At 42.2% G+C, this 23,570-nt stretch overlaps 1 protein-coding gene across 5 annotated transcripts in view; it reads left to right on the top strand.

Moving 5' to 3' along the window:
• The first annotated feature begins 5,151 nt into the window (after positions 1 to 5,151).
• SMAD2 (SMAD family member 2) overlaps positions 5,152 to 23,570 on the top strand; it is a 52,041-nt gene continuing 33,622 nt past the window's right edge. For 2 of the 5 annotated variants that reach the window (XM_074811551.1, XM_074811546.1), the window contains exons 1-2: positions 5,152 to 5,234; positions 16,738 to 17,030. In XM_074811551.1, coding sequence (XP_074667652.1) covers positions 16,795 to 17,030 — 236 coding nt within the window. In that variant the 5' untranslated portion in view covers positions 5,152 to 5,234; positions 16,738 to 16,794. Of the gene's footprint in view, positions 5,235 to 5,309; positions 5,331 to 8,769; positions 8,812 to 13,243; positions 13,264 to 16,737; positions 17,031 to 23,570 lie in introns of those variants that run through there. The other 3 variants (XM_074811547.1, XM_074811550.1, XM_074811548.1) reach the window with 3 other exon arrangements.

Raw genomic sequence — 23,570 nt, 5'->3', positions numbered from 1 at the left:
GGTCCTGCAAAACCATCCCAGAGGCTCCGCAGTCTGCTTAACTGCAACCTCTGCTGCCAGCCCAGCATAATTAAAAAGCGTTTTGAGTTCAAGCAGTCTGAGATATTGCCGTTCCTTGGTGGTGGCTGACCCCACCTAAAGTTAGGTGTAAAAGCGAGGCTTTGAAGCCTGGAGACTAGGATGAAATTGAGTTCACCGAGCTTATGTGTAACATCCATGATTGCATCTGAGTTACCGAGATCCCTGGATGGATCTGGGCCTTTGGGTTCCGGATGGGAATTACTGCCCGATTGCACAAAAACTCCCAATCCATTTCAGCGGAAAATCAAGCAAGTTAACGCAGCAAAAGAATTAAAAATTCAAGTGTTTGTCTGACTATGCCAAAGTTGTCTCTCTCAACTCACTCTGCTTTTGGTTACTCGGGGCAACTGGGATTATGTGCAAATAGGCACTAGGAATTAAGATAAGGTAGTCAAATCATTTACTCATCAGAATTATACAGTGTAAATGAGGAATGTGAGCAGATACACGGATCTTCTCATGGTGCTATGAATTTTTTACAGGAGATGTCACTTCTAAGGATTACTGTCTAACTCCATTCCATCCGATAAATGTAACGTACTTTGTAACACAAACACCAACCAGTCTGTACTATGATGGGTCAGAAAGGCGTATCTTTGCTTTTAGCTCATTATTTTGAATACTAGTTTTTTCTTAAGTCCACTTTGACACGGGTACAGGACAGACACAGCAGGCTTACATCAAGGGCTGGCTTTTTTTTTTTTTTTTTTTTGCACTGTGGGACTGCTTCCTTCTATTTTTTTTTTTTTTTGCTTTGCTTTGAAATCTCCTAACAGTCTGAAATGACAGTGATTTATGTAATATTGGAAACATACTTCTGCATTTCAGAAGAGGTAGGGAACAGATTTGAGTTTCAACATTTCAGGGAACTTTCGTTACTGAAAAGATAAATAGAAGAGCAGAAATGTGAAATGCCTTTTTATGTATTTTGCTGTTACTCCCAGCCTTAAGCCGTAGCGCTTTTTAAAGTCTGAGGAGTACTTGGCCCTTTGCACATATTTAATCTACTATGTGCCAGTATGACTGAGTAGAAGTTCCTATTCACTTTGGAGATTTTTATGCCTCATGCGATGGCTTTCTTTTCATTTATGATGTTAAGGCTCTTCTCTCGTCACTTTAATGTAATGCCTGTTTGGACAGTACGCCAGCACTTAGTCGCCTCGAAGATCAACCGACATGCTCCTCATTATGTGATGGGAAAAGCCTAGTGTGGTTTCCTCTTTAACCCTCTCCGTGCTGCCACAAGAAGTGATACAGTGTGAAGCTGCTTGCAAACTTCATGTGATATGACGAGGAGCAAAGTTTAAGCCCATATTGAACCCTCGGAGGCTGAGGGAGACACAGTCTCAGTCCTAGAGGAGTTTTGTCACGCTGTTACCTACACGCGGGGAAGTTTTTGCAAGTGTTGCACTGTTCTCCCCCGTGGCAGACAGTCCCGCCATGACGTGGAAAGGCTGCTTTCACGCCATTTGGCCATGAGGTAATGCGGCATGAAAGGGAATCTGTCCCTTTTACAGTTTCCAGACCCAGCGTCTCTGCGCACCATCCTCTCTTTCATAATCTTTTGCAGATTTGTGGAAGATGAAAGCTACCTTCACGTTAAGTTCAGAGAGAAAATAACATGCTGAAATGGCATTTCCAGTAAGCAGGGAAGCAGCACTGCAGTCGCTGATGTAAGAGACAAAGCACTTACCGAAGTGTATGCTGGTGCTTCAACAGAATGAGCTAAGAAATCTGGGAGCATTTGGCAGTGATTCTCCATGGATTTACGGTCATTTTTGTCACACATTATTTCCTGTCTTGAACACACTGGCTGATCTTTTCGTATTGCAACTCTGCTCAAAGCTCTTCCTTTCTTTTTCAGTTTAACAGATAATTTTGACATATCAGTAATGACCTCAACACAAAAACGATCTGCTCTGCCTCCAAGCCCTGCCTTCCTGGCACTGCACTTCACACTTGTCTCCACCTTCACCCAGTGGTATCTGATAGCGTCGGCTCATTTAGAAATCCTAGGTGTCTTTGAAGTTATCTGATATTGGTGTTGTGTTTCTTTTACCTCTTAGGGGATTTGGTCACAGCCTTTGGGAAGTCAACATGTGTTCTCTGTAGCATAGAGCAGCCAGCGACCATTTCATCATGTCATCTTTAGATCTTAGATTACTTCCTGTGTTCTTTCTAGCAGGCAGGTGATGTTTCTGTCTCTCTGTACAAGAACGCCTTTTGTGAGGATGTTGATCCCTGACACATGTTACCTCGTGAGAGATGCTGATGCTCTTCCACTGCAGGTTCAGGTCCCAACTGGACTGTCAGCCTAACCGCTAATGTCCAAAATGGGCTGAGCTACATGGTTTAGTTAACAGGACCTAGCAATATCCAGCCTTGGTATCAGGATTGAGTTTTGTTGTTTGTTTTTACCAAATCGAGTACTATTTCTGCACTTGCAGGTGTGTGGCTGGGAGCCCTGTCTAGAGCGGTGCTGAAGTTGCAGATGCACGTCTTGCCTGGCTTCTCCACGGCAACCTCGCTTCTCAGGTAACTTCCCGGCTTTGTGACCTGCAGCCTCCATGCCGCCCTCTTCCATTTGCTTTATTCCTCCTGCCGCTTGCAATTTGCTTTCCTAAAGAAAGGAGGTTTATGCAGGTGCTGGGTTTTTTTGTCAGAGTTCCCCCATATAAGCTTGTCAACCTTCTGACCTGTTTCAACTAAACCTAACAGAGACACAGAGCTTTTGGAAATACAAGGTCTGTCAAGTGGCTGTATTAGAAAAGAAAAACCTTGTTAGCACTCTGCCTGGGAGAACGGCATGAGAAAGTTCAGCCCTTATCAATTCTGTTTGGCTTCCTTGGCAGTAGAGAAATCGCGAGTAAATGAACCAGCCATAGCATGTGCCACTCCGTGCCCCGACAAAAGTATGTTGGGGACATAGAAGGGAGCTTTGGATGTACCAGAAGTCAGCCTCAGGGATAGAAGAGGAGTGGGGGCTGTGGATTTATTGCAGCAGAGAAGTGAAGGGAATGCCTGACACAAATTCACAGAAAAACTGAGCTTAATTAACTTGCTGTTCATAGAAAAAAATTATCTCTGAATGCAGTGAAACCTCCACAAAGCAAGTGCTGTGCTGGCTGAATAGCCTGTATCTGTTTCCAGGTACAACATGCCTGGAACACCTCCTTATCTTTCAAAAACATGATGGCAATCTGTTAGCAGCTCTGCATTGTCTGCAGCAGGTATCTTCTCCATTTTACTTTTGTGTTTATTTCATAACCAGCTTGAATCTCAAACGGATGGAACCGGAGGGAAAAAAACAAAATAAAAAACTAAGTAAGCTACATGTCTGCTTCAAGCTGGGAAAATCCAAGCACAGAGCAGGCAAGAAGGAGACTTCTGTGAGTCTGCATCTGTCAGAAGGGCTAAATGATGGGAGAGGTGCCTCACCTGGCTCCTGAGAATACCAAGACTGTTGAGATGGGATACGTGCCCAAGACGGTGAATCATAACACCTACGTCACCCAGTGCAGAAACCGTTTCAGTCTGGCAGAGGAGTGTGTCTCTGGAAAGCAAGCTGTTACGTTGGTGAGATGTGACCTCAGGTGTAAGAGAAGCGGCCTGCAGTTGAGATATATGGAGCGGGGAATGAAGAAAAGAATCAAAAAGTGGAAACAGGAAAACAGAGCATCTCCAACAGACTTACAGCAAAGCAGGAACTGACCTTTTCACCCAAACAAACCTCAGTAAACTCCTATCTTCTGGCTTCGCGCTCATGATTCGGGGAACCTGCTGGGCATCACTGCAAGGACCTCTGCAGACAAAGCAGCGATGGGTTTCACATGCTGATGGGTCCCTGGCCATGCAGTTGCAGGCAACAGGCTCTAATTTACTTGTGGTGAACCTGGGCATTTACTTAGGTGCAGTAATTTGGTTATATTACATCATTACTACACCACAGGTGGTTAAAGCTCTTAAGAGTCTACTGAAGACAGGCAGTAAAAAAAAAATATGAGGGGAAAACTGCTCTCTTAAGAACCAGTGAATATGGGGGGGGGCAGCCCTGAGGCTGGTGCAGGCAGCAGCAGGCAGGAGGAGACCGGGCAGGCTTCAGGGCAGGCAGCAGCAGGCAGGAGGAAGCCGGGCAGGCTTCAGGGCAGGCAACGCTGGGCAGGCTTCAGGATAAGCAGCAATAGGCAGAAGGAGGCTTCAGGGCAGCTTTATTTCAGCGTCACACCTTGGGGACCGTCAGGAAGGCAGCAGCTCTGCAGGGCCTGTCCTAGCCTGGAGCTGTTATGCCAAAGCAGGAGACGAAGCCTCGGGCAGTTTAAATCTGTTTTGGGATGAGAGCAGGGGAACGGGGCCTGGTGAGGGGCCGGGGAGCAGGGCCATGCTGCCCTCACTATGATTGTAGGATGGAGCTGCGTCGAGCCCCCCTGAGGGGCCACCATGGCTCTTGCCCTGCACTAGCCCTCTGAGGCAAGAGGTTTCACCCTCCCTTGCCCAAGAAGCATTTAAACTTCGATTTAGTTACGGCTTTATTGGCCGCTCGAAGGCAGGAGGTGTCCCCAGGCCGGGCGCGCTGCAGTCCCTGAGGTAACTTCTGGCGGGAAGGAGCGCACTACTTTTTCTCAGCTCCCACCCGCTCCCGGCGCGGAAGGCTACAGCATCCGGCAGCGCTGCGCTTTCGCCATCCAGTACGGCTGCGCGCCTGCGGGTCACTCAAACCTCCGCTCCTCTTCGCCTTTCCCGATCAACCGCCCCTAGCGGGTGCGTGGAGCGCAGAGTGACAGCCGGCGCCGCCAATGAGCGGCGCCGCCCCGCCCCCACCGCGCGGGGCACGCAGCACCGCCCACCCGGCTCCGTCTCCCTTCGCCTCGCGTCTTTTTTTATTTATTTCTCTCGCCTTATTTTTTTTTTTCCGCCGCGGGCACTCGATTGGCGGCTCAATCCGCCAATCGGCGGCTCGGGCCGGGCTTCGCCGCCCGTTGCCCAATCAGTGCCCGCTGTTCCTCAAATGACGGCCGGCGGAGCCAACGCGCCGCCTCCCCGCCCACCTCGGGGGGCGTGGCGCGGCGGGAGCCAATGGGCGCGCGGGGGGGCGGGCGCGCAGGGGAAGGCAGCGCTGAGGGAGGAGGGCGGCCGCGCAGCTCGCCGAGGAAGAGGTTGGTCCCGGGGCGGTTTCGGCGGGCGGCCTGGCCGCGCCGCGGGAGGGGGACGCCGGGCGGCCGCTCCTCGGGAAGGGGCTCCCTGCCGGCGGTGTACGGGCTGTGGAGGGGGGCGGCGGGACGGGCCTGGTCCCGGCGAGGGGACGGGGGCGCCTCCCCACGCCCTCCTCCCCCTTTGTTGTGGTGGGACGCGGCCGGCGCTGAGGGCGGCGGGCGGTTGCGGTGGGCCCCGGCGGCGACCCGGGGTTTTGAGGGGGGCGGCTGCTTCTCCCGGCGGGAGGAAACGGCCGCGTGGGGCGGGGGAGCGGCTCCTGCCGGGCGCTGGCTGGGTCTGTGTGAGGGGAAGCGGGGCGGGAGGGGGGGGGGGCGGGGAGGTCGCTGTCACCCCCCGCCGCCCACACGCTGGAATAGCCCCCGACACGGGGTGGGAAGGGCCGGGTTGTGCCCCCCTGCGTGTGTATTGGAGGGTGGGGGGTGGGGGGGAAAGTTCTGCTTCTCCTTCCTCTCCCCCCTCCCTCTCTGCCCGGTCTTTTTTTCTTGCAGAGATCAGGTGTGCAAAACTTCCTGCCGGGGTGGTGGAGAAAGTTAGGAGCAAGTTGCAAAGAAGTGTTTAAAATTGCAAAGCTTCGCTTCAGCCAGTGCCCTTTTGTCTGTTCCTCTCCTAGTCCAAAGCCACGGATGTGAAATACACGCTGCCTGCATGAAACGTGTGCATGCGAATTGAGATTAGTGGTTTTCTTCACGACATTAGTTTTAATGCTGTAGCTATCTATGCATTGTAAGGTGTAAACAGTCTGTTAAGTGTTTTCATCTACCTAGATGAGCGCATGGGAGAAGTGTTGTGTTAAGTGTGAGTAGTTGGAGTTAGTGCAGAGCTGTAGAGGTCCTATTTGTAATTTTTTGTGGGGCGTGGAGAGGAAGAGAAAAAATGTGACACAGTAAGGTCTTTTAGTCTTCACTCTGGGGAAATAAAAGGAAAAAAAAAAAGTGGGTGAGTGAAGAGTCCTTGTGATAGTCTTGGAGAGCTGTTGAATTGAATAGCTGGGATTCAGACTGCAGCCCAGTCTCATGTCTTTTTGGTTGTTTGTCACAGTTTTTGACTAAAAAAAAAACCCCTGATACGTGCGTTGTTATCTTCTCAAATACTTTACAAACAAGTGGATAGCATTAAGAAAAAGTTTTGCTTACTGAGTTTACCAAACAAGTGTTTCTGAAAATGCTGTTAGTGAATGCTGCAGCCTGTGTGTATTGTGTGTAGAGCTCATGTTATCACAATTCATGGTTATAAACAAGTCGGATTCCATCTGTAGCAAGAAGTATATAATGACAGCTTATTAGAAGACCGCACATAACAGCAGGTTTGTCTGTTCTTAAGTGTTCCTCTCTTTGCCTGGAGAGCTGTACTTTCAGACTGATTCATGACATTATTTCTGTGGGGGCTGGACTCTAGTGCGAGACTGATTAGTCTTTGCTCCGCTCTCCAGACTAAAAAAAGCCCCTCTTGTTGTTAAGGTGAAAGGCTTCTCTTAGCAGAACAAGGTTGCTGTTTAGACTTTCCTGTGCTTTATTGCAGTGTTGGAGCTTGCGTGAGTAGATTATTTGTGTGTGTGTGTGTTCCAAGGCGTAGCTTTGAATCTTTCACATTTACAAAATACTGAATTAGAGGGGAATGAGAATGTAAGTAAAGGGGAGGTTTTTTAAGTCTGTTCCCCCCATTTGCTTAGCACTACCATGATGAAAGATAGCATTAGTTACAATTGCCTTTAAAAAGAGAAAGGGGAGGATCTCATTTAAGGTGGTTTAAACTTAACTCAAAGGTGAGTCTAAGCACATATTTAACAATATATCTGGGATGTTTAATAGAGTAACCTGGTAGCTGATTGTTCTGCAGTTGTGTGGGTCAGACGCGGACTACACGGACAGCCACAGAAATGAGCAAAAGTGTTTGAAGATCCAGTTTTCCTTATGGAAGAAGCTGGGCCTGTGTAATATGATCTTGGAGAGGCATTTGTCAACTTTCCTGAGGTTCTGTTTGATGATAAAAAGGAGAACACAATTGCAAAAATGAGGTTAAAAAAATCAGTGTCTTAACTGATCTCTTCTTTTCCTCCACCCAGAAGCTAGATTCATGAACAAAATCAAATAAGCTTGAATTACACAGTGAATCTCCAAATGAAAGGCCCTCCTGGGTCCTTCTCCATCTTCCTGTTCCACTTGATCTTTCAGAAGTGTTGAGCACCAGTTGATATAATTGAGTTTATTGGACCTCAGAAAAATTTCTGCTACTGAGAGCAACTTTAAAAAACAAAACTTGTTTCCATCTCTCTAATCCCTTTCCCACAAAAGTACTGGGAGAACAGGCTTTGTAGTAGGTTCTGGATAACAATGAATCTGAGCTCTGCTTGAGACTGAAGAGAATTCCTAAGTTTTGTTTATATAAAGAACAGTACGCAAAGTTTTAATTGTTATAAAAAGTATTCTAGAGTGTTCAAATGTATTCAATGCTGCCTTAATGATTGTGCATGTAAATGCCCTGTAATTGAAAGCATCCATTTATGGGCCTGACTTGCTAAGTGAGCTGTAAATTCTGCTTTTCAGATTGGATTTAATGACTTTTATCATAAAGCCACAAACTGGTTGTGAACTGTGCCGAGAGGCAAACAATACCTAAGCTTACTTTGCCAAAATATTTGTAATTGTTGATTTGTTAAACTGAATTGCTGCAGGTCATGCGATGGGATTAGTTTTTTGTAATAGAATGGAGAGTACAGGCAGTCCTGTGTTCAATACTCTCTGGGCTAGAAGAAATTGGCTACTGCAGAAAACCTTCCTGAACATCGCTCTCCATTTCCAGTAGAGAAACTGTGTTACAAACAGTGAGGTTTCGTTCCAGATGACATTTTATTATGATTATGTGTGTTTGACAGCCCTAGTGTGAAGTAAGACCAAGAAGAGACTGCAAGAGTGGAGTTCCTGGGGCTCAAGCTTGCTTTAATTATGCTGGACATATGCGAGCTTAACATAAGACGCTCTTGGGTGCAGAGTGAACTCTGTCAAGGAGGTGGGGGACTGGCCTGTTTGAAGAACATATTTGTGTTAGGCCTGATTTGAAAATGAACTTGCATTAAGTAATTGTTAAATGCAGTTGTTTGTGGTTTAACCAAGTGGAGAAGCTGCTAAGCAATACAGATAAAAACTGAAACATGTACCCAGGTACCTGATGATCGGTTCTGTGTATATTCCTGTCAAAGTTAGCCCAGGAGTATTTATTCTCTGAAATAATGAAACTGACACTTGCCTGTTACACATGGAAAATTTTAGTCAAAACAAATGAGGTGAGAAGGGCTTAAACTGCTGTGGTTTGGAGTGCTCATTCAGTGCTTTTGTGGGGCTGTTAAGGCCTTTTAGTTTTAAGGAGCAATACTGTGAGTTTGTTCATAATACTAAGTAGGTAGAAAAAGTTTGCTGCTTTGCAGAGACAGGTGAATTGGCCAACTGCAGTTGTGGTAATTTTCCTCTTTTGTAATTCTAGGAGAGTTGCTAAAATACATTGGTCCTATTAGTTTAATCAAAGGTCAGTAAAATTAACATCTCTTCTTTCTCATGTCTCCAGTTGCATGCAATTTTAGTATACCATGAATGCATGTGTTACATACAGTGTGCTAATTTTCTAATAGCAATATAGCTTTTCATTATTACATTTGTCTGTAATTTGCAGTAGTCCTTAGTCATTGAAGAAAAATCCAGCTTCTGAAGCTTTCATAACATCATGATCGTGCTTATTTTAGTTCCGTGTATGAGAAACATGAGTTTTCTCATTTGATTCATAATCAAACTTCATGAAATGAATGAGAGGGAAAAAGTCTACTTTCAAAGTAGGTGGGTAATTCTGTTTTCAGTGAGCCATATAAAGGTAATACCGTTATACAGAGTTTCAAGATGCATTGCAATACCAGAGAAAATGAACCTAAAATTAATGTGTAAATTGATTCTGTATATAGGCACATTGCAAAATTCTCCTTCTAAAGCTGACCCAGGAGAAGAATTTTCTTTGCTCCTGTCCCCCCAGATCACAAGCAGCCTGCCTTGAACTTCATCGTCTCATGTCAAAGCTGAACCAGGACCTTGGCTTTACTTCTCGGAGCTTTGGCTTGTGAGTGGGCCAGATGGAGCTGCGGGCCAGATGGAGCCCTTGGGAGGGAGCTCTTCAGAGCCACTCCCCACTGCTGGCCTAATTGGCTGAAAAACTGAACTGGGGGGTGGATCTGAGGGCATTGGTCAGTAGGGCTGGATTCCCCTTCCTCCAGCTCTCCACCCCCACCTTCCCCAAAGCAAAAACCCCAGCGCCCAAAAACCAGTAGGGGAATGCTTGAAGCTGTCCTACTCTGAGGAGAGAAGACTGGGCACCACCTCACTTTCTTGTGTGGTTCTTCAGAAAAGTATGTATGTGGCAGCATGTTTGGGTATGACAAAACCAGGTGTCTTTCATATGCGTTTGTAGGGGAGGAAAGAATGAACCCTTCTGAAATCTCAGAAGGCAGTTTTTGAAGGGGCTGTGGGTGCAACAGAAGTGAAATGTCTTCTCTTGCCTCTTCCACTGAGTGCTTTAACTAGGGTGTATTCTGTCTGAAAGGGAAAAGACTGGCTTTGATTTTGGTTTGAACTTCACACAGAATTCAAGTTTCCTGTGAGTTGAGATCATTAACATTGGGAGAACTTTCTCAAATTCTTCTGAGAATAGACTGTCATCTTGATTGGAATAACAGCCTAAAGGATCCATAAGCAGATCATAAATTAGTTTTGTTTTGTTTCTGTTCAGTGCAAGATAAAATACTTGTTTTATTGTTTCTCTAAGTCTTAATGACTTTGTACTAATGCAGGAGACATATGCAGTGGTGCAAAAGCTATGGCCTTTAAAACTTGAACTCTCACTATTGCTTAGCCTAATGTAAAGTCTTGATGCTGCCTTAATAGACTGTGCTTCAATTAATGTTACCTTATTGTGAAGCCAGTAATATCACAGGGGCACTTGTGAAGAAGGGTGGATATTCCCTTCTCTTCTAAGAGATCTGAAACACTGGACTTGGTGAAATTGGTAAAGAATCCTGTCCAAATTCCAGGATTAATGAAAAAAACATTGCCTTAAAAAAAAAAAATCACAAAAAATGGCACTAAAATAGGGAGGAAATGAGCTTGTAGACTCTCTCTCAAATACCACAAATTATTTTCCTCGATCTTCTTTCCTCAGGAGCTTAACTTCTGTCCTCTTTATTCCAAAAGAGCTCTCGCAGATGAAATTCCTCTAAGCCAGAATACTTCTAGTAAAACCAGGAGAGATCAGATTTCTTTATTTCAAGTTTAAGATGAATAAGCAGACTGATATGAAATATGTTGCATAAGGCTTTAGAATAAATTAGCCAGAAGTTACTTGATATTTTTGGTAGCACCAGTGTGTTTATAGTATGTTCCAGACACTCAGGAAAGGAAAATTTCCCTTGAAGATTTTAGTCTGCTAGCATGCTGCCCTTAAGGTTTTCTTCATCTTTTATGCTTAGTTATTGCTGGGATCATGGGCTTAATATTTAATACTTGTTCCAGAGAACCACAGTACAATGGAATAATAGCAGACATGACTCAAACTGTGACTTTAAAAGTTGCCAACTATGACACTGTTTGACCAACTATAGAAACATGTGTGCATCAGGAAGCAGAGATATACTACCAGGGCAGAGATGAAACAAATACCACCAAAGTTAGGCAATTTGTAAATTTTCCAGTATTAATCTGCTGGGAGTATCAGCACGTGCTCCCTGTGTTCCAGCAATCTGAAGAAATACTTGTATCTCTCTGGACAACAGAGTGAGTACTCCTTGAGTATTAAAAGCTGCAGTTTCAAGGCATAGTCCAGAGAACTGGAAAGGGATAAAATAGTGGAAGTTTCCTGCTATGTATTGCACTCTGCCTTGGTACTAATAGTTCAACTATAGTTGAGCTCAGAAAGGGGTCTTGAAAATCTCCCTTCAGTTGCTTACAGAGTCCCAGTATGTTGGTGTGTTGTAGTGGAAATTAGAAATAGTATACAGGAGGGTAGAAGATCAGATTCGGGCTATGGTGTTTGGCACTGGTAGAAGAGTGAACAAAGGAGAGATGATGCAAAGAATAAGCGATGTCAAAGCACATTTAAGGTCCTTAAAGGCCATAAATGAGTACTCAGTTTTTGGAGATGGTTGGCTGTAGACTACAAGGAAATCACAAAAACTGTATCATAAGGAGGAAGGGATATTATGTATTTAGCATGTATTTAATGTGCAGCCATTTTAGCAGTGTCGATGTGTTTCATGCAGTGTTGGCAAAGATTGTTTTTTGGGTGTGTTTGGGAAAAAAGCATCTTATATTTTATGTGGATGAAGAAAGTATACAATGAAAAAGTCAAGAGGAATGTTTTTAGCAAGAGGCTAGTGTAAACAGTGAAGTGTATGAGAGGATGATTTTTCAGGATCAAAACTTAAATTACTGTATCAATTTCAAGGCAAGAGTTACAGGTGATGAATTGAAATGGGATTTTCTGGTCAAAAATGAGCTGCAGCAGTGACTCCTAAACCCATTAGTGTAATCATGGTCTCTTAGATGGTCTAGGTGGATACAGTTAGAACCCAACGCAGCTATAGGGCTCCTCACTTTTATTTGAGCTCCCGCCAGATGTTCATCATCAGGCGTGTGCTGTCTGCCTCGTGTCTCCAAATTCCTCATGAAGTTTAGATTTCCATCTTTGTACTTTTTATTTTAGTTACAGTGCTGAGAGCTTTAGGATAATATGACCAAAAAGATAAGTGAAAAGATAACCACAGACTGATACAATTTTCTGTGGTCTTTAGATCAGTCCTTATGCAGTGTTTTCAAGTACTTGTAATTTAATTGAAGTAAAGCTTTCAGGCTTGGCATCTGTCCAGAGAAGTTTCCCAAACTGTATGAGCTCGTTCAGATACTTTCTTTGTGACAAAAGGCTGATAGTCCTCTGTTGAGGGAGGAACGTGGTTCAAATGTACAGAATCGTGAAGCTTGCAGCCGAGAGAAATACAAGCAGTTCTTCAGCAAAACTTGTAGTGGTAGAACAAGAGGTACTTTCTGAAACTATGAAGAGAATAAATCAAAATAACTGAAAATACTTCTTTAGACAGTGGGCAGTTAAATTGTGGTGTTGTCTGCCACAAGAGGTTGTGGAGGCAGATTCAAAAAGCAGTTGAATTAATTTGTGAACAACAGGTCCATAAATAGCTGCTAAAGGGAATAGGTAGGAATGTAGCCTTTAAATTCCTGCTATGACAGTTGAAGATGCTGAAGAATTATGAGGAAAATGGGTTATGTAAAACATCCAGGTTCATGTTGAGTCACATGTCCTTGTGCCACTTTTGGTGATGGAGCACTAGGCTAGATGCGTCACTCCTGACCCAATAGGGTATTTCTTAATAATGCCTTTATGGCTGCTTTTTCATTCCATAATTTCAACTTACCCAAATTGCTCATAATTCAGCCTAACCATGCCTTGCACTCTGCAGTGCCTCCTCTAGGCTTGAAGCAGAGTGCCACTTTTGCATAAATTAAGCTGGTTGAAATACTCTCCTGTGAGTACTCATCAAAATCGGCTCAAGTATTAAGCTGAATGAAGTCCTGTCCTACTTGTGTCACATTCTTTGTGCTCAGCCTTTGAAAGATACAGGGCCACTACTGGAATAACTTAGTGAAATTCTTATTGATACTTCTGGCAAATCCCTGACATGGCAAAACAATAGCTAGAAGGAAGAAGTTAGTTTAAGCCTCCCAGACTCTTAGTCTGCAGCTGTGCTGTATGTTGTGTGGTGGTTTGGGTTTTTTTAAAGTTGCTAAGCTGCAATAATCATTGTAATAAAGAGTTCTTTAAGCATGTCCCTTTGTTTTTTGTTTTTTTAAAAGGCTAACTTTCACAGGGGTAGCAGATCAACCTGTACTTTCTGACAGCCTCTACCAGAAGCTGGATGAGCACACATCTGTAAGGGAACTGGTTAAAACTAAGTATGATATCTGGAAATTTCTGATTAGTTAAGTCTGAGCTGAGAGTCTTTTGGAAATGGGAAAAGAAAGATTTTAATTTTTTTTTTGCCTCTTAGTATGTCAAAATAGCATGAGATTTCAAATAGAAAGAAAAACTGAAATGTATGGGGTTTCTAAATTCTTTCCTGCTGCAAGACTTAAATCACTCGATGTGCATTTGAAGCAGAAAGGCAAATCTTAGTTTTAAAAAAAAAAAAACAAACAACAAAAGCACCTGAGAATACAGCAAATGACATATAGATCAGTGTTATGTCTTAAGGGAGAGAGTACTGCAAAATTGGACACCTCATCACAAGGAGCATTGTAAGGCTGAAAAATTAGATAAAAGCATTGAGAATGTTTAGAGGGCCTGGAAGAATAGGCAATTTACCTTGGTGGTAAATGAGACCCTACTGAAGTGTGTGTTTTATAAGGCTGACAATCAGAGCAGTATTCTGGGGCATTGAAAGGTATCACATTTGAAGCTGAAAACCAGGAAATACATATATTATGTGTCAGTGAGATCCATAAACGGGAGAAGAATTGGTGTGTGGACAGGCAGTGATAGTGGTACTTGGTTGCATCTCTCTGTCAGCACTGAATTTAATGTTCAGATATTACACCATCAATTGCTAGTGCTTAAAACATGATCTTTGAAGCAAAAGAGACTGTCCTCTGGTTTAGTCTTTTTGAATTTCTTGTGTATGCCTCTGGTGCATCTAATGTTGGACTTGCTCAGATGTGGAAGTCTTTTTATAAAGCTCTGAGTGACTGCTGTTCCCTGTTTCAGAAACCTAGTGTGAATGTTTATTAAAACAGCGGAGGCCGTGCAAGCCTCCTGTTCCATCTCTGGAGCTACTCAGTGTCGTGCATTAGGGGTCTAATGTGCTTCGCTCCCAGGCCCACGAACAGTTCCAAACATGTGGAAAAAGGGAGTAAGACTTCTTAATTTGGCTTTGCCACCACAATAAGTGTTCTAAATTAAAGTACATTGCCCGAGTTGCGTTTCCAGCAATGCAGTCAACGCTAACTGCGCTGTTGAAGACTGGGGCTGGAGTGTTCCATCCACACTCCTGTAACTCACCTGACATCAGCGTGAGTACTCTGTGTGAGCCAGTGCAGCTTGTTAACCTGAAAGAGAACTAACTCAGCAAAAAAAAGCAATCCTTGATCAGTTTTTCACTTGGTTATCTAGCTGAGACTTTGTGGAAAGGTATGGGTGGTGGTGCCACAGGAAAGAGACCTGGGCTTCCTGTGGCAGAAAGCTGGTGCATTGCCCTGGCTCCCTATGAAACTGTACCCTGACTGTCCTAGTCATTGTTGAATTTGAAAATGTTGAATACCAAGAACATTTTTCTCATGTTTGCTGCAGCCAGGGTTCCAGTAGAATGCTTTTACAGTCTGCAAACCTGCAGCCTGAAATACTTGGGGCAATTTTGTAATAATTTAACACTATTGAAAAAATCAAAGTTCTTTTCATATTATAGTCTTGTGTGAAAATGAATGCTTTGACTTTTTACCAAGGCCTCTACTGACAGAACAAGGAGCAATGGTTTTAAACTGGAAGAAAGTAGATTTAGGTTGGATGTAAGGAAGAAATTTTTTTATGACAGTGGTGGTGAGGCCCTGGCACAGGTTGCCCAGAGAAGCTGTGGCTGCCCCCTCCCTGGCAGTGTTCAAGGCCAGGTTGGACGGGGCTTTGGGCAACCTGGGCTAGTGGAAGGTGTCCCTGCCCATGGCAGGGGGTGTTGGAACTGGATTATTTTTAAAGGTCCCTCCGAACCCAAACCAGTTTGTGATTCTTTGATTTAGGATAGATTATTCTGAATCACTTTTCATAAAGTTACCAGTGTTAATCTTGAGGCCCTGTTAATTGGAACCTCTGCCTCCTCAACCCCAGAAAACTACAATTCTTGCTTCAGTCGTATTTTTAGGTGCTTTCAGAAGCTTGTTTATGGAGGTATAATTTAGTTGAAACTGAAATGTCATTCTTACTGAATGTTCTGTTTTGTGGAAGTTGAAAAGTTATGATTTAAAGTTACCTGTGGAATATAATTTAGTGTTTGTTGACTTGTTGGTCTTCACTGAAACCACAAAGATATGAGAATGCATAAATTAGCCATGAATACTGTAGCCTGAAGTATCCCAAATCAACCATGCTGTTCTGTAGATGGGAAATTGCAGTCAGATGAAGTTGGTGTATTTTGGATAGAGGTGGGGAGTATGCCTGTGCAGGATGGAGAGGCACGAAGCTACCTTGAAAGCTCAAATTGGATAGCCTGAAGTGTTAGCTCTTAGCTAAAACAAGGTATTTTCAGCTGACTAAACTTACAGACCTTGGAAAGAAGGTCACTTTCTGGTGTTCAAATACCCATTTGTTGCCTGGATATAAGGTTGTTTTTGACTTCAATGCCATACTTTTATCCACAGGACCATTATGTCCTCAAGCAATTTCTAACAGCTGTCTGCCTGAAATAATACGGTTGATTTGGGGCTTATGTTTTAATACTTGAAAGTAGCCTAATAGAAGCTGCAAAAGCAAGATGTTTTTTCTAAATCTCTTAAAAGATTTGAAGTGCAAATTGCAGTGAATGATAAACAGAGCCAAAGTTTCAGCATCCCTTCCCGTCTTTCATTTTATATAAACATTCTGATCAGGTAGTTGATGCTGAATGAAAGGCTATCAAAATTCAGAACAGGCGGTTCTACTGCTCACGTGCCTGCAAACTAAGATTTTAAATATCCTTTAATGAATTTTGAAAGACTTGATGATTTTAAGTACTGCCAGTTGAGAAGATTCATTGTCTGTAGGCCATTGAACTCTGGATTGAAAGATGGAAATAAGCTTGTTACCAAATTTATGAGTGATTTTCAAATCTGTGTCCCCAGTGGAACAAAAATTGTTAGTTATTTAAGACATGACAAACAACATGAGAAAAGGCTTGTGAAATGGCTGGCTGTTGGAAGACTTCTGTCAAGCAGCCTTAATGACTAAATGACATTCCAAACACATCTTTGCTTGCTAAATTAATTTGGAGATGGGCAGAACATGTGTCTGTGTGTATACAATTTGTTAATCGCTTGGGGAAAATCTTAATAAATGACTAAAACCAGCCAGCCTAGGTGCGAAGCTAGGCTGAAGTTAACTTCTTTCTGGAGTTGGCTTTAGCCAGGAAGGACTTGAGGAAAAATTAAATGTCTACTCCAACAGTAACCTCAGTCTCTGCTAAGTGTTGGAAGAGTCTGCAGCAAGCTTGCATTTGAACTTTATTGCTGAAGTACCTAACCATGATGCAGACTACTTCTGAACTATTATCTGACTTGTTTTGGGATGCAGTGTCCTATGGCGTTTGGTAATGAAAGGTCCTAAGCAAGGTCTTTGTTTCATGTGAAACGTCAGTGCTAATGTGTCTGTTTTGGTTTGTGTTTTTAGGGATCAGACGGGAATCTCTAATTTATTGCTTGCTGAGTGTTCTGTCTGGTGAAAGTCATGTCATCCATATTGCCATTCACTCCACCAGTTGTGAAGAGACTTCTGGGGTGGAAAAAATCTGCTGGTGGATCTGGAGGGGCTGGTGGTGGTGAGCAGAATGGTCAGGAGGAAAAGTGGTGTGAAAAAGCAGTGAAAAGCCTGGTCAAGAAGCTAAAGAAAACAGGACAGCTGGATGAGCTTGAGAAGGCAATTACCACTCAGAATTGCAATACAAAATGTGTGACGATACCAAGGTAAGTGCTGTTGTGTTTGAAACTGTTACAACCATTTAAGAAATGACTAATTGGATGTTTAGGCTGTCCTGTGAACAAATGACTAAAAAAACCAGCTGCATGCTTTTGATTCTTTGAAAATTCTTTAAAACCTATTTTGGTTTTTATATAGTGCTTGCTTACAACTGAATCACATGCTTTGTAAAGTCACAATTTCTAATAATATCTTTACATTTCAATTTTCATTACTGTGTAGATTCCAATTTGTATGTATTCTGGTGATTCCTAGCACAGCTCTTAGTTTGTATCACTGCCTTATGCTTTTGTTTAGTAACCCTGTCTATAATTGGAGGGGCATCCTTGAACCCACACTTCCACTTTAAAAAAAAAAAAGTCTAGTTTTTCCTTGGTCAACACTTCAGTCATCTAATTATTTTCAGTTATATCTGGTAATTTCATTTACATTATACAAGCTGCATCCATTCTCCCTTTTGAAGGGAAATTTTATCTTTGGAGGCAGGTTGTCTGAAGACCAGTTTTATTTACTGTAATTACTATTTGTTATTGGTTAATGAAAGTGCTTTTTATTTAATAACTTGGAGTATTTCTAGAGCTGCTCTTCTGCTCCTGATATGTATGTACATTTAGGTGAATGACTTGCATTCTACCCTTTTGACTTTCTCAACTTAATTCATAGCAACTGCTGTGCGAGAGGCAAGGGTTATGTTTGTAAGTATAATGCAGTCTGCTCTTGATTCATGTTGTACAGAAATCCCACTAAGGTGCCTGTGTAAGCTTATTATGTGTGACATAAGTATCAAATCACAGGTGTGTTTTTCTATGAAAAAGTTAGAGGATATGGTGGCATAGGAATATTCTGGGCACTTAGCCCCTTGACACTTAAAATAATTCCTGGGGGAGAGAAACTGCATCTGGTTTATGACCTTAATTTCTGTATTAGCACATTCATCCCAACTGCTTTTAAACTTTGTATTAATCATAGTGGAAACTAGATTTGACTGGTGTCAGTAATGATTTCCATATAACAAATGTGTTATAGCTGTTATCTGATAATGGTTTTAGCATTCTCTTTTAGATTTGACACAGCCTTCTGGGAAAACCATGAGTATGCTCTGAATGAATGACTACTTTAATTCTGTTCTCTCTTTTCTATTCACCTTTTGTTTCTAATGCTGCCCTCTGCTTCTATTTTCTTCCCTAAAGCAGTCCCAAAATTCTCTGGGTTTCCCTTCTGCTTTCTTCCTTTTGCCAACTGGAAAACAATCAAATAAAATATTAGAGCTTTCTTGTCTTAGTGTGTATCAGTAGACTAAGATTGGAACCTGTAGGGATACATATTTCATGACTTGACATGACTTTATGTATTTAGGAAGTCTTGACTGCAACAAAGATGAAATGCTCAACTGAAAGACTGTTTATATGACAGAAGCTAAATATGTCATACAGAGATTCACTTGATACAAAATGTGTATCTAACTTTCAGAGCTCTTAGACTTCCTAGAGCAGGGGTACTGGGACAGTAAATACTACTACTTCAGAAGAATATTTGTCTAATTTTGAAGATGATGTTAGAAGATAGCAGTATGCTAGTCTGTCGTTGTTTTCCTAGACTACTTTGAGTATATCCTCCCACTTTCATGACCTTTTGTGTTAAAGTAGACATAGTAAATAATTCTTTAAAACAGAGTACGAAGCTCTTTAATACTCTGTGTATCCTTCATGCTGTGACCAGCAGTTCTTGCTGGACTGTGATGTACTGTTCTCATCTGTCCTTCAGTCAGCTGTAACAAGGACTGGACCTAGGCTTTACTTTTCATGGCCACCTTAGGAGTAAGTTGGTAGCTAGAGAGCTTTTCAAGTGATATTGGCTATTATACAAGCTTCAAAATTAAACTAAAAAATGGCTTTGGTATTAAGGGGCGAGATGATGTCGGGGTTGCCAGCAACGCTATACAGAATTCTTGAGTTTCATAGCTGGCTTTTGGACTGTTGATATTATTTCACTTTGACAGCAGTAGTCTGGGTTCCCAAGAAAGAACAAATGTCAGCTCAGTACTGTAATGACTTCTGGCGATTCTTGTTCTTGGATTTAGTAAGTTAATGAAACTGCTGCTTGAGACCCACTTTAATGAATGTCTTAAAGATTTGCAGATCAGCAGGGATAAATAATAAAATGCTGAATTTAAAACTTTTTTTTTTTCTTCCTAGTCAGCAGGAAGTTTGAGGTGCTAAGCTGCTGAGATGCAGTTCTGATGTGACAGCTGGGCAAACTTTCCAAATGCTGTTCTGCTGGGGGAGGGTTTTTGTGTTTGGTTTTGAGTGTTGTTTTTTCTTTAAGTAGCTTTAGATTTACTTACTAATACTGTTTAACTCAGTGTAGATATTGACAAGTGTTATGGGATGCTTCTGTTTGCCACGGTTGCATTATTCCCTCAACAGAAGTTTCAGTTGCGGTTTCACAAGTTTCTGGTGGCCTTGGAGATTTCCAGAGAGTTTGATACAGTACTTAACGCTGCTATACTTCTTCATCGTTGAAATCTAAAGCAACTAAACACCTACAAGCTTTTCTCAAAACTAGGAGTAGCTTGGACAAAAGTTGAATTAAATTACCTCTTTGGAAATGTGCATATACTTACTGTATGTCATTGATTATCCTGCTGCAATTAGGATTGTTTCATTTCTGTGCCATTTGTCAAGGTGACTACACACTAAGTGAGGCTGATACTGTGTACACTATGCGAAAGCTGCTCGTGGTAATTAACACAACTTCTTACACAGACTAACAGAGGTTCTGAGAAAGAAGCAAACAGATGGAGTGGGTGTTGGCATCGCACAGCAGGGGTGCTTAGCTCTTCATAAGTGGGTCAGTAATCTAGAGCAGAGGCTAAATAAGTACAGAGGTCCTTTTGACACTAGCCCTTTAAGTAATTTGTAGTTATCTTGCAGAATCCTCCCAACAAGCCTGTGGGATTCTAATCGTGTAATCCCTGTGTATCCCGAAACTAAATGTTGGTGTGTGAGTTCACTTTTCTAAAATATGTAATGAATTTGGTAGAATTTGAGATACTGTCTTTATGCTCTCCCTTGCAGTTTTGACCAAATGGGGTGCAAGAAGCAGTCAGTGAAGAAACAAAGCATGAGCATCCTTTTATATAAGTCTTCTTCTGATGGAGCAGTTTCTTCCTTATTAGCCTGGATTGTTCTGTTGAAATAAATACTTTTTTAGCGGTAGCTAAAATCCAAGCCTTTATCAAACCAAACCATGCCATGTAGTGAATAGTCAACTGGCATATTCAGAGTCTATCTTCATTATTTAAAAAGTCATTTCAGTGGTGACAGTACAGAGTATTGGAATCCAAAGAAAGGAAACACAAATCACTAGTTTCAGTGTCCCAGTATTTTGTTGTGATGAGCTGTGTGGATTTTCTGTCTTAAAAAGAGTATAGATATGCTTCATGCTTTCATCTTGCTTCTTTTAAATCAGACTTACCAAAATGCAATTGCTTTTGTTAAATGCCTGCTAGTGTACAGGTAATCACTAGAGCAGTTGGGGCAGGTTTGGGATAATGTTGACCTGAGCTGTTGTAGCTCCTATAGTTTTAAAATTTAAAAAAAAGCTAGGGAAGGGAAGCATTGAGTTTAGACTCCTTAGTGTGGTCTTATGTTCCTCTAGAGCATACACACCTGAAAACTAGTGCAGAACCGTGTCCTTCCTGAGCTGTAACTGGGTACATCCATATCACATCGTGAATTCTGCTTCCGTGACAACTGTGTATTAGGGCTTTATCTTCTTTGAAGGATGAGTAGTAATGGAGATGACCTGCCTACATGGAGTACTCCCCAGGTACACTGTAATCCTCATTTGTTGCATGTCATAACCCATTCACCCTCCCCAGAAGATTGATTCCATCCCACTCTGTGCTTTCGCTTACCCGTTGATGAACCTGCAGAGCACTGATGTATCTTACCTCCTTCCTGTCAGCTTCCCTGTTCTAAGTGCTGACATGGTCTGCACGATGCCACGCTGGACTGAGGCATATGAAATCACTCAATGTATAGGTGCACTTTTATTTTTTTTCCAGTACATGCAGGAGGATGGGTCACCCAGTACACCCAGAGATGGGTGCCTCCCATCAGTCTCAGCATCTCTAGCTTTCATTTTAGCTTTCCAGAGTGAATATAGCTTTCATGCATACCCTGACAAAAACTTGTTTGTAGTTTGGAGGAAGGAGAGTCAGCTAAAAGATGCATCTGTAACAGTATACCTCTATTTTCTCTTTCCAGATGTTTGTGTGCTCACTTCAGTACTGTAGAAGGGTTTGGTATAGCACCAGACAACTTCCTGATTGATAACTTAACAGACTTTCTTCTTTAACAGATAAATTTTTTGTCAATGTCAATAGTAGTAGCTATATTTCAGTTATTACATAAACTTGCTTTTGATACTGTGTATGGAACAGTACTTAACACTTGAATCTTAGCTTTAATTGGGAGGTCCTGAGTTCCTGCAGAGGAGGTAAATTTTATCACTGCTTTATATTAGAGGAAACTACAGCACAAAACCAAAGCAGTGTTGAATGTTGATGAAAAGTGATCTGGCAGACTACTGGCTTGAAGTAAGGTTTTAAGGCCAACTTCCTTAAATACTAATTCAGAGATTCTTTGCTGGGGTACTAGTACAATGCAGGTGCTTTCGAGTCTTAGGTGAAACACAGCAGTTGCTTCCAGTGCAGAGAGAAGGCTAATACCCCTATCAAACCCTTGCTTTCCAGCCCGCTGTGCCGTCAGAGTTATCGAAGGTATTATCGGAAAAAATGTGTTTTTCTTACTTAACAGTTCAGTGTATATGTAGAAAATGTAGTCTTGCGTGTGCCCTTTGTCCTTGCTTAACATGACGATAGCATCCCTGTGCTACGTTTCCTGGTTTTCAGAAGCTTGTTTTTCCTTTGGTTTCTGCAACCTCCCAATTCTTACCTAAGTGAGAGACACAGATTCAAATCCTGACTTTTTTGAAGAACATATCTGATTCATGGAATTTAGAGTTGACAGTTAGACTTCTGAAGCACCTGGCTTCTGCTTCAAGTATGAGACGAATTCTGAATTTTTGTACCATCCAGAGGCAAAGAAGAAACCCTACAATGAGTTCCATGGTTTTGGGAATATGGAAGATTGTGAGGGAGTGTTGGGAATACAAAACAGAGAGCTACAAGTGGTTGGTTGACTTTGAAATTAGGAGCTACTTACTGACCAACTTCACTAACACTGGTGTTTCTGTGAGCGTGTTAGGATGAAGTAGCAATATTTCAAAGCCATGTCTGTAACCTATCTTCCACTTTAGCCAATAGTGAAGGCTGGTAACTTTTTAAACTTCCATCATGGAACCATCACACCCTGATTCCCCTGGGGAAATAGCATGGTGGTGGAATTTAAGCATTACATTCAGAATACCTTTTCAATATTTTTTTCCTCTTAAGGAAAGTAAAAATGTAGTATATATTGACTGGTTCTGAAGGCTGTAATGTTTTGGGTTTTTTTTTTTTGTGAAGTAAAAGTCTACACATCCAGGAGTTTCTTTTCCATGTGACTTCTGAGCCTAAAAGGCTGCTCTTGATGTTAAAGTGACTAATGCTGTTGACACTTCACTTCTTTTCTTATCCTTGCTTACAGTGTCCAGGAAATAAATCCAGTATATCTTAATTCTCTTGTATTTCCGATGTATGCTACAAGGATTCAGATACTTAAAACTGCAGAATCTGGTGAAAGTTCATCAAACACGTGAAGGCAAGACCATTTGACATGGTCAGATTTCTCTAAAGAAACTATGAATTTCTCTGTTATGGTGGTGTTATTTATTCTTTCTCTTGTCCTGCAGCCCTTCATTCCCCGCAGTGAGTTATCACCATGGATAAGATAAGCAGCCTAGGCATAGCTTACAGCACATGTTAAAATTGTTTTCTGAAGGCTGGCTCTTTATTAGTTAATACAACCCTCTGTGCATGAAACTTATTTGTGCTGATCAAAGTGGCAGCACGAGTTAGCAGCAGAAATAAACTGGGCAGTGAAAAGACCTGTTTAAAGATGGGACAACTGGCTTGGAACTGCTCTTTGAGAGCAAATTTGAGAGCAAATAAATCTTTTAAAATTATGACAGTTTTATGCTTTTTTCTTCACATAACTGAATAAAAAGTAATTTCTAATTTAGGTGTAAAGGGCCCAGTTTTTCTGGAATATAACCTGTGCTACCAGTTAGCATTTTTTTTTAAATTCCTTGGGAATATTTGTCAGTAAAGTGATCACATGGCTGAATGCAGTAACCTAGTTTTAAGGATGCTTTTGATCACCAGTAGAGCAAAGTTGTCAAGCTAATGTGGCTTCTAGAATAGATTGTTTTCAAGCTTTAAGATCTTTCCCCAAAATAGGTTATTTCAGAGGATAGCAACCCAGAAATTCCTTTGTTCCTTCTCTGTTAAAGCCATAGGAGATGGGTGATTTCAACAATTACATCGTGGGGGGAAGGTTCCTCAGGAAACTGTTCTAGGA

This window comes from Strix aluco, chromosome Z (genome assembly GCF_031877795.1).
Source record: "Strix aluco isolate bStrAlu1 chromosome Z, bStrAlu1.hap1, whole genome shotgun sequence".
In the NCBI taxonomy this organism is placed as follows: domain Eukaryota; kingdom Metazoa; phylum Chordata; class Aves; order Strigiformes; family Strigidae; genus Strix; species Strix aluco.
The sequence above is the reverse complement of the archived record's forward strand: the minus strand, read 5'-3'. Positions and strand labels throughout refer to the sequence as shown.